The 15,270-nt window shown below is 31.3% G+C and overlaps 1 protein-coding gene across 2 annotated transcripts in view; it reads left to right on the top strand.

The window, feature by feature from the left end:
- LOC131853394 (proton channel OtopLc) overlaps window positions 1-15,270 on the top strand; it is a 58,539-nt gene that overhangs the window by 9,035 nt on the left and 34,234 nt on the right. The window contains exon 1 of one of the 2 annotated variants that reach the window (XM_059204270.1): window positions 6,688-6,881. The exons of the other annotated variant lie outside the window; for it this stretch is intronic. Coding sequence (XP_059060253.1) covers window positions 6,829-6,881 — 53 coding nt within the window. The 5' untranslated portion in view covers window positions 6,688-6,828. Of the gene's footprint in view, window positions 1-6,687; window positions 6,882-15,270 lie in introns of those variants that run through there. 2 annotated transcript variants of the gene reach the window in all.

The following is a 15,270-nucleotide window of genomic DNA, read 5'->3' as shown; positions in this document are numbered from 1 at the left end:
CTAATACCGTACACTTTAAGAATTTCAACACATTCTTGTTGCATCTCCTTGGCACGACACCTTACCTACGATACGACGGATCGATGTAAGCGCCCTCTTGCGAATTTATGTACCGGAAAGTTAGTCGCCCCACGACTTCGCCGCATTGTTTTCCTCCGAAACTATGAAGATACCCATATTTACAGAAAATACATTTGTCTAGCAATATGCAATGCGATATACAAAGCTTTCCGTTTTGCATATTGTATTTGAGAAAAAACAAAGGGATATAAACTGAATCCAGCCACAAGTGTGATACAAGTTCTTTCAACGGTGTTTCATAGTTGGGAATAAAGGCACAATGAAGGAATATTGCAAATTTTGTAAATATAAACTTGTTTGTTAAGATAAGTACTGACGCCAACTACAATAGACGGTACAAAAGGCTGCAGTTTACCACTTTTCATTGTCAGTCCGTCTTAAAATGGGACAATGGGAACAAAGCATATAAATATAAAATACTTTGATTCAAGAGAAACAAAACTTAAAATAAAACTTTATACCCTGCCGTCTAATCAGCCGTGTTAACAGGGGACAATAGAATGTTATGATACTAAGAATATAAATAGATATTGAGACCAATAAGTTATATACATACACATATTTCTTTTTATAAAAATAATTATTTACTGTTTTTTATTTTGACGTAAAAGTTAAAAACTACTTTTTTGTTAAAATTAATGTATACTATTATTATTTAGTTTTATTATTACATAAGTATGCCTAAACATTTTGTAATTATTTTCATAAGAAATTTTATGTTGTATTTATTGAGTTGGACCGCGTGGGTCGGCTTAATTGGAAGTAAGTACAAAAGGTAATATTGTCTTAATATCTTATCTCAGTATTCCACCTGATTGGATTCAATAGATTTAGTTTGCGTCGTTTGTTTACGTAGCGTTACTCTACACTAGAGTGTAGAAGGAAATTTGCAAATTTATGGAGAAATTTGTTAATTGTTCTCATAATCATTTTCTATTCAGAATGTATTTGATTCACTTTAGAAATTAACTGTACTGAAGAAATTAATTTGGAACGGTAATTTAGAGGGATTAAATATACCTATATCGAATTTCCATATTAATTTACATTCAAATAATTCAGTTCGGAACTGTTGTGTATTTAATTTATAGCCAGATGTAAATTCTTATTTTTCTACCTATATATTCGTAATGTATAGTGAAAAAGTCCAGACAGTTTCTACTATTTACTACTATAGTTTACTGAAAAAACTGTTAGAGGTATACTACCGATACATTTATACTTTAATTTAAATAATATAAGAAATTATAGTAATGGTAATTCTATTTACTGTATATAGCTATTATAACATTTTTGTAATGTCATGTCAATGTGTCGAAGCAATAACGTGAGATATCTTCTACAAAGTTCCAACCTTTATGATCCACGAACTAGCTCTGAGTTAACGTCCGAATTATTCAAATCGGTGCCCACCTGAACAATGTGAAAGGAATTTAATTATACGAATGCCGATCATTTCATAGTACGTCTCGAACCATTTGTCATTGAATTCTTAAATAATTCAATTATACGGGATTAATCTCTTTGATCGTTATTTTTTTTCTAATTAAAATGAATTTGATAGATTCAAAATGGAATAAGATTATGACAGCACGCTGGTGACCATGAGAACATATTACTTTAATAAGTATACTATTATGTCTGTAATTGGATTTTGTTTAACAAATTTATGAATCAAGTATAATCAAAACAAAGAACTAGCTACTAATTGAAAATAAAATCTGAATGTTGCCACCTTAATTCATAAACCCATAATATATATTTATTTCCTTTAATGCCTATATTTAAAAAGTATTATATTGTTTTCATTTAGAGATCTGAAGCTTCTACATCATTCTTGTTTATTGTAGCCAGTTTAATTAAAATTATATAACAAGAATATTTTGATATCTATATAAATATGTACTAGAAATAATTATCTAGTTGTAGTATAAATTATTGTTTGTATTGTAATTGCATCTACCTTTATGAAATGTAAAAAACGAGTTATACAAACATATCACGCTGTCTGTGTCTATATTCGATGAGTACTCTGATTTTATTATCGACAGTTGGATAAACTTTGGTCGAAATTTAACGGACACTTTTATTTATCGCTTCCCTTCTAGGTTCTGATTAATTGGACACAGATGTGCGTGAGACGTCTTGGCGTGTCGTGTGACGTGTGAAAATAGGGAATAGGGATACATATAAGGGAGATAACAGTAATGGAGTGAAAAGACGTATCGCTACGACTAGGCGACTGCTCTATTTTTGGACTACTATTTTCGTCACTTTCAAAATAACTTGCGTTTGGTAAGAGCAATAACATTACCGTAACAAAATAAATATATTTTAACAAAGGAAGAAGTATTTTTATATTGTTCAGGACATTTGATTGACATCTGAAGTAGGTAACCAATATTGTTATATTAAAATTCGTAGTAATGTTATAAAAAGAGAGCAGAAAAAGTAAATTTCGGAACCATTGCACCGATTTGAGAAATTCTAAATCGAAAGTACGATAAGGTATACACTGTGTACTGAAAAATTGTGAGCTTTATATAAGTTTATAAAATTTGCTCTTTTTGTTCTCATACTAATTTCGCCTATGATTGAATCGATATACTAATAGAATTCAGTTACCAAGGAAATAACTGTCATTAATGAATATCTTTACTGGTTTTTTTTAACAAGAAATAATTACAGTGGTGGTAATGGTATGAAAGTCTACCTGGTGGGACACAACTGCTAACAAGTACTACACAGACAACTAGCAATGGGGTTGTTGAATCTAGTCAATAACAAGCCCTTCCCTCTCATTCTTATTACAGTTGACATGTCAAGTAGGGTGACTGACAAACAAAATAAGTACCTAAGGTACCTACTACTTATTCTATCTAAACAAGAGGCACTAGTTACTTAAACCTAATTAGACGTCCTTGTAGCTCGTAGTAAAAGCAGTTCTTTTATGGTAGACTATAGCGTTCGTGAAGCGGCTACTGTACATGTTGAAAGATGGAGAGCTCTAGAGCTGTTTTCTGAGCCACTTGACGTGTCTCGTCGAAGCTTTATGACACAGAGTTACCTGTCTGATATACATCTAAGTAGACATATGTAGATAATATATAATAATGTGTTGATTCGTCTCTTTTTTTTGGTCGACGGTGGAATGCGACTTTTTGTGTTAAAGGTAGAATGGGGAAAGATACGAGCAAATGATGATATGTTATAACAAGAATTAGGGTGGGTCACGAGGGTACAAGGGACCAGGGTGGATCTTGAGGAGGTAAGACTAAGTGACATGGTAATCAGGCTACTAATCCTCTTGAGTAATATATGCCTCTTTCTCTATCATGGGAGTAAGGTTCATGCTCAGTTGCTTTAGATTAGTTCTGAGAAAATTTAATAATATTAAAAAGAGAAGGAATTAAGGGAGACAACAAAAAAAAAAAACAAGTAGTTATTCTACATAGTTTCTGAGAATAGGGTATAATAACTATTTAGACTGACTCATTCCGTTCTTTTAAATTTAGATTTAACATTTTTTTTCGCTTCTTACCATGTAATAACTATAACTAATAATACAAAGCAAAATTATACATATACTTAATAGTTCTTAAACCTTTGAACCATTCTAAACCTGTCGGTTTTACAGTTAATTTTCCCACCTATTAAACTTTATCTGGGTCTTATCAAAGGTTACTGACAATTCACCAAATTGTAAGTACTATTTCGGCACAGGATAAGCCTAGTAAACACTTGGTGTTGAGGATATTATGCAAATAGCCATTTATAACCCAAACGAATGTATCCGTTTATTCCAACATTCAGTAAACGAAGCGATTTATAGCCGAGTTTCGTAAGATAATGCTTAAATGAGAGTATGCGAATATCGTCTCTACTTATTTGTAATATGGTATATAATGTTGAACAATTTTCTGATTTTTATTAGGGCTCGGAGACTGCGTGACGCCTATTTCTACTGAGATTAATTATCATACATTGTAATAAGTATCATGTAAAGTTTTTACGCGTTGGTAATTGTTTTTACATATGCTACTAATAGAGTTACAAAAGTGAGAAGTTACTATCTTACAACGTAAGAATGTGTTCATTTTCTAATATAAGAACTAATCGTACCTATACATGATCATAATCTGCATTCCTAATACACTCTTTAATTATACAGTTTAAAAAACAAGATTCGATTATTCAGATCGTAATATGTTGAATTTTTTAATATTTGAATTAATGCAGTTAATAAAGTGTTCAAATGACAAATACGATAAGAACAAAACCTTTCTAAAGGAAGTAAAATCATGATTGAATACTTCTAGGAAAACCAAATTCAAATCGGTTAAGATGTTTCGGAGTATTCGTTAATGATAAGTTTACATACGTCACAGTGCCATGTCGTAGAAGAAAAGGTCTAAGAAGAATGAATATTTAATTGTTGTATAATGCTTTTAAGCAAAATAAATGAAACAAGTAAAACTCATTAACAGATCGTATATATATTCATCCATAGGATGCAAATAGTATATGAAATAAAGATCCATACTTCTACTTGATTTTATAGTTTGAAATATACATTTACTAAAATAGAATAGATTTATTATGTCTAGCCACACTGCAATATGCTATCTGCAATGTAATTTATCAATCCTCTAAACTTTCTTTAGACCATTTTTATGTCCTTCGATCACGTTTAAATGTCCCACATTTTTCCTTTGCATGCCCCTAACTATACCTAAGTGGGTATACCTACGTATTTACTTAATTTACAAATTGACACGACACATTTATTATACCACAGTGCCAATACACAGTCATTATCTACCTACTATGTCATTTTCTGTGATCTTATCCATTTATATTGGAAACACAAAGAAGTAAAATTCATCCGAAAGTAGGCATTATCATCGCCCCCTTCTACTTTGGATTGAAAACTAACCTATTACGGCAATATAAATGGATAAGATCACAGAAAATGACATAGTAGGTAGATAATGACTGTGTATTCGGTATAACATGTGTTGCGTGTCAATTTGGCCTTAAATTAAGTAAATAGTTAGGTATAGCCTAATCGTATCCGATTAAACGTCCTTTCAAGTTCCTACATAAAATATGTGTCTTAAGAAAGTTTAGAGGATTGATAAATTACATTGCAGATAGCATATTAGTGCTGGTCTATTTTAGTAAATGTATATTTCTAAATCAAGGCAAGCAGTCTCGAAGTGGAACGTCTTGTTTTCATATAAATTCAGGTGCATCCTATGGATGAATATATATACAAGCATAAAGAGTAATTGTTTGCAGTGCTTAAAAGCATCATACAACAATGGGGTGAATCATTTTGTAGTTCTGTCAGTGCCCAAACGTAGTAATTGTTACTGTTTCAGATATATTTTATAACGTACTAGAATATCGCGTGGTAATAAAGAGTGTAGCATTGAAATTGGTATCGCTTAAATACCTATTGTCGTATTAATCTCTTTTGTATCCACACAATAAATCTAATCCATTGTTTTGGAAAATACGTAGAATACGCTAAGCTGGCAATCGATATTATTGGAGATTATCGTCACATAAATCTAAAGTCGTTTTACATTGAAATTTATGTATTTGTTGGCACATGTGGCTACCATGGGTTGAAAAGGTTGAATAAAATTGCTTTCAATGTGTACATGTACCGTCGATGTAGGATTCGAAATTATATAATCAAGACCCAAGACAATCGAGTTAACTGTCGGAAAAAGAATTCCTTTCTTTATATTCTATTGAACATCTATAAAAGCTTCGGATTTTATTCACAGGGAATAATTATATTATTTAAATGATACATATACGAAAAGCGATGTATAGATAGTATTAGTTTGTATAGTTATGAAATTATTTAAAATTTTGTTACTCCTGTTTGATATATATTAGTATATAATACTGAAATTTAATACGATTTCCATTGAAATTTGTAAATAATATTGTAGGTTTAATAGTGAATAAGTCCTGTATGCTAAAAGTTTCGTCATAAATAAACACTAATAAAATCAACAATTGATTTCAATCCTTGTTCTTTGGTAATTCTAGTAGAATTTTCAGAAATAAAATATGTTATTGTAAAATAATATCATTGTATCTTTTAAATAATTTTAGGATATGTGGCAAATAAAGTAAAAAAGAAGAGATGGGAATATGATTAGCACAGAAGTAAGGTGATTTAGTTAATAGAAATGTGATATAGATATACTGCTAATTTATTGTAGGTACATAAAATCAAATAACTAATTTGTATAGTAAAAGTCTTTTTACCTATATTACACTATAATTAATAATACAAATCATAGCCGCAATAGGCATAATCAACGTCAATGGAAGATTTTGCAATGTCTCTAATTTGATACCTACATACTTTGAACCTACATGAATACCATATCAGCACTGGGATGTATGAACAGTCTATTACCAATTTCGCTCAAGAGCCAGTCTCCTGTCCCGCCCTCATGCCTGCAATAATAGCACTATGAAATTGCAGCAATCCAAGCGGCATCATCGAGTTAGTCCAGTTAATACCCCAGGACGTGGGGCACCGGTTAATTCAGTTCACACTGCGCCTGCGTTGATCTTTCGTGCGCTTTTTGCGCAACTACACTTATATGAGGCGAGCCGATTATAATGTTATAAAAAATAACCGACGTAATCTTCTTGTTTAGAAATAATGATGGCTTTAAAGTTCCTTATAGTTAATTTTATGTTGTGGTTGTAAATATGAAGATCACCGAGTCTGTGGTGAACGGAAATGGCGCGGTTGCACCGGAAAGGTACTGTTTTTGTTCATTAAATGGAAACATTTCAAATTCTATATTTTGAAAATTATTACTTTCAAGTATTTAACATAAGAATAAGAAATGAAATTTATATGTAGTTATTTAACAAAATTATTTACGACTGTACACTTAATATGAGGATATTTACGGTGATTATGTTTTTATATATAGCAATAGTATATTTTTATAATGTGTACGAATTATAGTATATTTTTAGTGTCTATAAGTATTCCATATATATACCTAGAGAAAAAAATCAGGTTTTGTTGTTGCTTAAAACTTCTTTTACAAGTCGCAAACTTCTCTATTTAGTTTAATATTTATCATCCATTATTTACTTATAAGCATACATATATATTTCAATGATTTATGGTTAAATAGTATAAAGAATTTTCTTCAGATAAATCTCTCTGACTTTTAACAAAATGATAAATCAGTAGGACATTGTGTTTTTGTTAACTCGTCCGCAAGTACGGCAGCGTGGTTGCGGGTGCTGAAAAAAAATGACTTGCCTCATTGTTTAACGCGTCGCGTGTTCTAACACATTCCGCTACATTACAAAATTAAACGCTGGCCACCCCTGTCAACAAGCCTCGAGTACGGTAACCGGTCGATGACCCCGCGTATTTAGGACGAACCACTGTTTATTACATTCAAGGAAAACACAATAGGAAGTAGGGCGGGGGCACACCGCTGCGCGAATGATTCCGTTCCTATCCATCACTTTTGAATGATTACAACATGTCATATCGCCGTTAATGGTCATTCGCGTTAGGGTTGAAGGCAACAAGTGTATACACAGCTTAGTATTACGTGTCGGAAGTTTTATGTCACAGATAATTTGTTAGAATCGCATTGTTGGTCACTTGTCACAACCTTGATACGTTATCTATTACATTAAGTGAATGTGAATAAAGATTGATCTGTTGTATTCTATAGGTATACTATTATAAAATTTTTAGTATTAATGTACCTACATTGGACTTTGTTGTTGGCTAAAAGGACGCTAAAGTAAAAAGTTCTTAAATTGGTTGCATTGCATTAGTAACGAATTCATTTTTTTATTTATGACTGTTAGTTTCTTCACTCATCGCGAGAAAATAAACTAGTTTCTTCATTAATACTTAATGAAGAAACTAATAATTACCTTTGATGGCCATGACATTAAATATTCCGTTCAGGTCAAAAATCTTGGAATTCTTTTTGATGAAAATTTGTCTTGGTCACCACAAATTTCACAGTTGAGTCGGAAAATGTTTGCAGCCGTCGGAAGCATTAATAGGTTGCGGAACTTCCTACCAGTGGATACCAAAACTGCGCTCGCAAATTCCTTGTTACTTCCAATCCTAGATTATGCGGATTCCTGCTATGTAAATCTCACTGAAGAACAATTAAATAAACTTGAGCGACTCCAAAATATGTCCATACGATTCATATTTGGTCTCCGAAAGTATGACCACATTTCCAATTTTCGCAATCAACTCAAGTGGCTTCCCATTCGTCTTCGCAGGAATTTTCACATACTATGCCTTCTTTACACCATTCTTTTCCTTCCCTCTACTCCAGAATATCTAAAAACAATTTTTTTATTTCCTCTAAATCCCCCGGTTCTGCTTTGCGTAGCACCAGAAGCCTTTGTCTGACGATCCCTGCTCACTCCTCTACATATTATTCCAACTCTTTCACTGTCCAAGCCATTCGCCTTTGGAACTCTCTACCACTCTCCATTCGATCCGCTCAATCTCATACAATATTTAAAAATCGTCTAAGGTCTTTTTTTTTTCCTATTTAACTCTGAAATCTTCCAATATGTTGAATATATGTATGTATATTTATTTATATATGTATGTATATTAATTAGTTTGATAATTATAGTGTCTTGTGTGTGCCATCTACCTCTTCCGTGTATGTTAGTCCTATCTTGCAGGTTGTCTGTATAAAATTGCTTATAGCGATAAGACCGGCTATTGTTCATGATTTTCTATTTATTGTTTTTTTCTTATTGTATTTCTTCTATGTGCACAATAATGAGTTTATTATTATTATTATTATTTTTATATATATTATATATCTCCCATTGATGGGGTAATAGACGGATTATTATTATTATTATTATTATTATTATTATTAATAAAATATTAGCTGGTAAGCAGTTTTTTAAAAACTGATCATTTGTTTATTTAGTTATAGCACAGATAACATAATATTATATAGTTAAAAATACTTCCAAAACAAGGTTTCTAAAAAATTAAATGTCATTAAAACATAAATAGAAAAAGTGGCAAATTATTTACAGCTATAAAAGCTAGAATTTATTGATGGTAGACGTCTGAATTTTTGTGTTATTCATCGACCGCTAAACTTCTTTCTATATTAGTATTATGCTATAATTTATTTACTATTGTTCATTATTTTTCACAAAGCGTGTTACATAAGCTAGTTATTAGTACACGTCTAATAAGGTCTAATAAGAAACAGAGTAACCTTATCTCTGTTGAGAAATTGACTTTCACAAGTATAAATGAATGTTTAGTTTATAAGAACGATCTCAAGTGCTGATATTCTACAGATACTGTCATGACTACAATCCCGAGTCAGAGGCATTGTTAAATGTCCATATTTTATATATAAATTTATGTTACAATGTTATGCATATACAGTAAGAGTAGGTCTAAGAATCGGCTACTATCTATCCACTCCTACATATATATTTTTTTATAATGTAGCATTAAAAATACACTAGACCCTAAATTTTCACTCTTCTGTCACCAACCCCTATTTTTTAACAGTGATTTTAATTTATTCGTCAAAACAACGTTTATCGGCACAGTTATAGTAGATTTATGAAATGTGAAATGAAATGAAAAATATGAAAATGTGGCAGGGACGAGCTGATATTCCACTTCAGTAATAACGATTTCGTGTAAAATGGACAAAAACTTGTACTGAAAATGAATAATTTGATAAACGCTATTTTATTTTTGCAGGTCAATTAGTTTCGTATTCAATAAAACCTCTTTAATTTGAATATTTATAAATCACACCATCAAAAGGGAAGGCTGTATCTTCCTGCGTCTGTGTAAAGTAGAGTTAACCCGAGTTAAGCTTGTTTAATACCATTTGATTAACGGAATACCTGCCTCGCTAAAATTGTAATTACTAGAAGTTGAACAGATCGTTTAAGTATTTTTATACCTATCAGTTTGACTAATATTATATTTTAATTTGCGTTGTTAATTTGCATTTTTAATGGATGAGTATGTAGTGGTGCACAGGCATATATTAACGGTATTCACTGGCGGGGTTGCTGAAGGGAAGAATTCCCATCCTTGAACATGTTGACAGATAGCCGATTGTGGACAATTCATCATTCACCACCAATTCATTCAATTAACCACAATAGTCTCCTGTTTGCTATATATATATATATATATATATAATATGTAAAATTATATCATGTTCATATTTGAACGGTTATCAACTTTACCCTGGACCACCCATGGTTGACTAGTAGACAGTAAATGCCACAAGGTGTTATTTCCGCCATAAGTACGTGTATTAAAATACTGTAAATAAATGTATACTTTCATAGGAATTTAAAAAGCTGAACACATATTTTTGTAATGATGTTAGCTTCTATCAAAATACGACAAACAGACGTTAACGAACGACGCCTGTGTAGTGTCGTGTGGCAGGCGACTGTTTGTATACTTTTGTTACAAAAAGCTGCGAGATTTGCCGTCTGTCGTCGTGGCTGGGGTTACAAAGAAATATCTAAGTGGTAAGAGGAGACATGAGCACGTCAGTTGGATTTTTAAAAACTAATGAGTTTTCAGGTCTATAACACATAGTATGCATTTTTTATAACTTCGGGTATTTACTGACAAAATTAGGATAGTCATTCTATTTCATTTAATGAAATTTTAAGAGAAAGTATAACTTACATTTATACTTCTACTAGCTGTGCCTGCGGTTTTATATGTTCTATGTGTTATTCTGATGTACAAGATGTATTATTGTAGTTTGTAGTCAGTTGTTTTTGCGTGAAAGGATAACAAACAGAGATCCACCCATCTATTCATCTATACTTATAAACTTTTAGCGTTTATATCTAATATTAGTAAGATCATTGTATCCACTTTCCAATTTATATAGTTTAATAATTAAATGTAGATAGACATACAATTTCTATACTACATATATATAAACAACAACTTCTTAACTTAGCTTATGCATTAGAAACTATTTGTACCTGCAATTTATTTAGTTTAAATTCCTGTACATGAAGGTTAAGTGTTCATAATATATATTTAAGTGATCTTGTACTTCTTCCTGTTGACGTAGAAAATATCCAATTTCTATATGTAGGAAATATTCTGTTATAAAATTACTGCGGACCGAAAGTCTGCACAGTTACGTAGACATAAAATATTTTATGCATTGCTAATATCGTGTCTGTCACAAAATTATGACTGATATTACGAGTATGAGCCTAATAGTTTCGACTCTTATGTGGACATAATACAGTATACTATTCTTAAACTGTATTATTATTTAACAAGATGATACCTAATTTTAATCATTCTAATAATTTAGCCAAAAAGTATCTATTCATTCAGATCTTTATCTTTACCAATTTGTATACTATCGCTAAATAATTTTTTTATAAGTAAATAAACAAAATTACTATTTTTTTAAATATGATACGCAGTTTCTCTAACCAACCACGGTGTTTACTAATTTATTTTGCAAGCTAATTTGCAATGGGGTGTCTAATGTGCCATAAGTCACAGGTATCTAATATACAGGGGTTTTTCCGGGTACTCTCTGCAATGCAATGAACATGACAAGATATATACTTCTTCTAGATAATATGCATTGGTATTTGGTAGAGCTATGCTGAATTTCTTCGCTACGGATATAAATGTAGGTAAATTGAACTTCATACTATTTATAACGTTTTAATCATAGTTTTGAACCTTTTTTATGTAATCGGAACGGTACACAAGCTGATGCCAAACCAGGATTAAATAATATAATATTGAAATACCCGTAGTACCTCCCTTCGTTGTCATTCCTAAGGAATAGACTGTTATACCCCGTAACTTTATTGATGTACATACATAAATTACCTTTTAAACCGGAATACAGTTTGTAAGCAAAGCAAGAAGGTGGCAGAATGAGGTGAGAATTAAGGTTATCTAAATTCTCATATGGCTATTGCCTAAACAAGTAAACATGATTAATGGCGAGCGGATAACTAATATTAACAGATTAATAACAGGCTACACGTGTGAATGAAAGTAACATTTGCAGTAGGTACCTGTTGAAATGAACTGTAAGCGTGTTCAGAATGAAAATGTTAACCTTAGTAATCTACTATGATAGTAGTAAGGAAAATAATCTGGCGTGAAAGTTTGTAGGTACAGACGGCCATTGATCAACGGGCGGGCGGCGGCCAGCCGGCTGCCTGCCAACGAAAGGGAACTTTAAAGTGTACTATTACTACACGGAGAGTAAAATCTGCGTATACAGTGAAATAGAAACTATTGCAAATACAATAAAGTTCAGTATTACATCTCGAGTTCTGGTAGTTCCGAACGCAATTAACGAAGAGATGTAATTCAACACAGAAGGATGTATACGTATAATGAACTAGTAAAATTAGTAAACACCTATAATATTATATATATTTTCGTTGCTTAAAGATTCATGAAAATAGTTTCTTATAGCAATATTTTTTAGAAACTTGATATACAGTGTCTCTCTCTGTATCTGCCCCAAACTCTGTATAAATTATATAATTAATTATTATTGTGTATACAATATGTGAAAGTTAAACGATGAAGGAATTTATTTATTTATTAAAATTTCTATTAACTTATAACGGACTTATTCATGTAGGTGGTGCATTATCAAAATTAATTATGTACAAGAAAAGATACTCATATATATATATACAACATATTTTTTTAAGGGTGCTGTCGAGCATAGAACTTGATTTTGATAGTTATTAAAATGAACGAAGTAAGAGTCATATATAAGAGTAGAAGGCGATCCCGTATGTTACCTGACTTGAAAATTTTGTGATCTGAATATTTAAAAAAAAGCAGCTGAAGTCGCGCATAAAAGCTAACTTTCTATATATCTAAGGAATGTACGTTTATACAGCGGAATCCCTCGGTGTGAAAAATTCCCACCAATGCTCTTGCATAAACGTTTGCAGATATACATATGTGAGTCAGCACATACTCCATTAGCGTGAAAACGTTGGCGAGACCCACATCACAGAATGCCTATTAGCATGCCCATATCATTAGGAGAGATGCAAACACTACGTCGCTGCTCGACATCTGGTTTTTATTCCATAGTTTTGCCAGCAAATTGCCTCTAAGTATTTTCTTATTCCCAAACAAAAGCAATTTCTATTTTATTAAATCTAGTGATCTGGGTCGTTTATAATATATATATTGCCAAACATATACGTGAACGTGTTAACATTAATAATGCTAAATCAATTTTTAGTTTATTTATAGAAGACAGAATCATTAGATCACAATATCTAATTAACTTAACATTATGTTCTAACTTTTTATAAAACTAGTTATGGTAATGAGTAGGTGAATTTCGGAATAGTTTTATAAAATGAAAAACATAAATTTGTATTAAATATAAATTAATAATATTTTTACCTTAAGCTCTACCATACACAGCTTACTCATACCACGGAATAAAACCTATTCTAATATTGGTCTATAATATAAAGTATTGTTGTTTTTTTAAATATACCTTACTAATAAACTGTAGCAAGATATATAAGCATTTAGCGAGCACATTACCATATTATGCATTATCTTTTTGAAACAGGCTGTAAGAAAGGGAAGCTAAATGAGGACAGGGTAAAGGTAAACATTAGCGACAACCTCGCCCTCATGCGGACTACTATGTTAATTTATGTTGGCGTGTTTATACCTCACAAAATTACTAACCTCTAATTTTGTTACTTGAGTAAAGCTGAGTTTGTCTTTGGTCTGTATATACTTTGCACATATAGAACTGTTGCTATATTTCTTCATGGTGAAGTAAAATACAGTTTAATAAATTCATAGTATTTTTTGCAAGTACATTACGCGATATGATTATCGAGAATTCTGTATTAATTTATATATATGCTTTTGCATCTTTTTGTATAGGACATACTTTCAAGTTATAATCATTTTATTTATAACTAAACACCTAATGAATGTTTGTTTCTTGTATAATAAAATCTGATTATTGCTATTCATTTAGAAGAAAATAGAGAATGATGAGCTGCGTAGATCATGGAGCCGTCCCTTTGCCATTTCTAGCGAATATTACATTATCGAAATAATTTTATGAATATTCAATTCCGGGCTCAGTATCTGCACCCTTTTACATGTTAATTCAGTTGTTGAAGAGTCGGGTCAGGCCAAGTTTGATTTTCGGCGGTACGTGCATATATTAAATTAATTTGTAAATTTACACAGAATATGTATGTGAAAATGGTAGTATGTATCTCAACATAATAGAAAAGTATAATGTAAAAACACCGCCAACAATTATTCCCAACAATTCTTATGGTTGACTGGTAGAAAGTACCTCATAGTGTTAAGTCCGAAAATGTACTATTACTGATTATTATGCGTGATTTAAATATATAAAAATAAGTTATATAAATATTTGTATTTAATAATCAATAATTTACTATATCGGATTGCAAACTTAGAAGTACTTATGGAAATTTATGTACACTTTGATATTTAGTCAATTGCACGTAGATTTATAATAAATAATACAGAAAATAAGTAAGACTTTATAAATCCTTTTTTCATTAAATCAAAGGATTGAGAGGAAACCTGACAGGCTTGTGGGAATTGTTTAGGCGAAGCACTTTAGCGTGGCAGCTGTCATGTCAAATGGTAAAGTATGAGTGGGGAGAATATTTACTCAGCATAATATTATGCGTTTCTTTATATAATCTAAATATATATCGCATACATAAATACATATAAATTACCAGAGGGAGATTTTACACGAAGTCGTCTCAATTCCGATTTAAAATTAGCGAGGGTTGTCTGATTGATCAATCACTGATAAAGTGAATGATCAATCAGACAACTGTAGAAAAATCTTTATAAAAATCTTGGTTCATAAAAATTTTTAAGTGATATAGTGATTTATCAAACAGACAAGTACTTACTGGCAATGCTTGTTTGATTGATAATTCGTTGATGAAAAGGTAAAATAATGTGCTACGTGTATAGGAAAAATATATCGAAAAATACTTGAATGCGTAGTTTATTTCTTTTAACTGCTAAATATCTGTAGAAATTTCTGTAGAGATTTAAACAGACTTTGCATT

The sequence above is a fragment of the Achroia grisella genome, unplaced genomic scaffold, assembly GCF_030625045.1.
Source record: "Achroia grisella isolate CSIRO2021 unplaced genomic scaffold, CSIRO_AGI_Agris_v1 utg900, whole genome shotgun sequence".
NCBI classification, from domain to species: domain Eukaryota; kingdom Metazoa; phylum Arthropoda; class Insecta; order Lepidoptera; family Pyralidae; genus Achroia; species Achroia grisella.
This window is presented reverse-complemented; position numbering and strand designations above follow the sequence as displayed.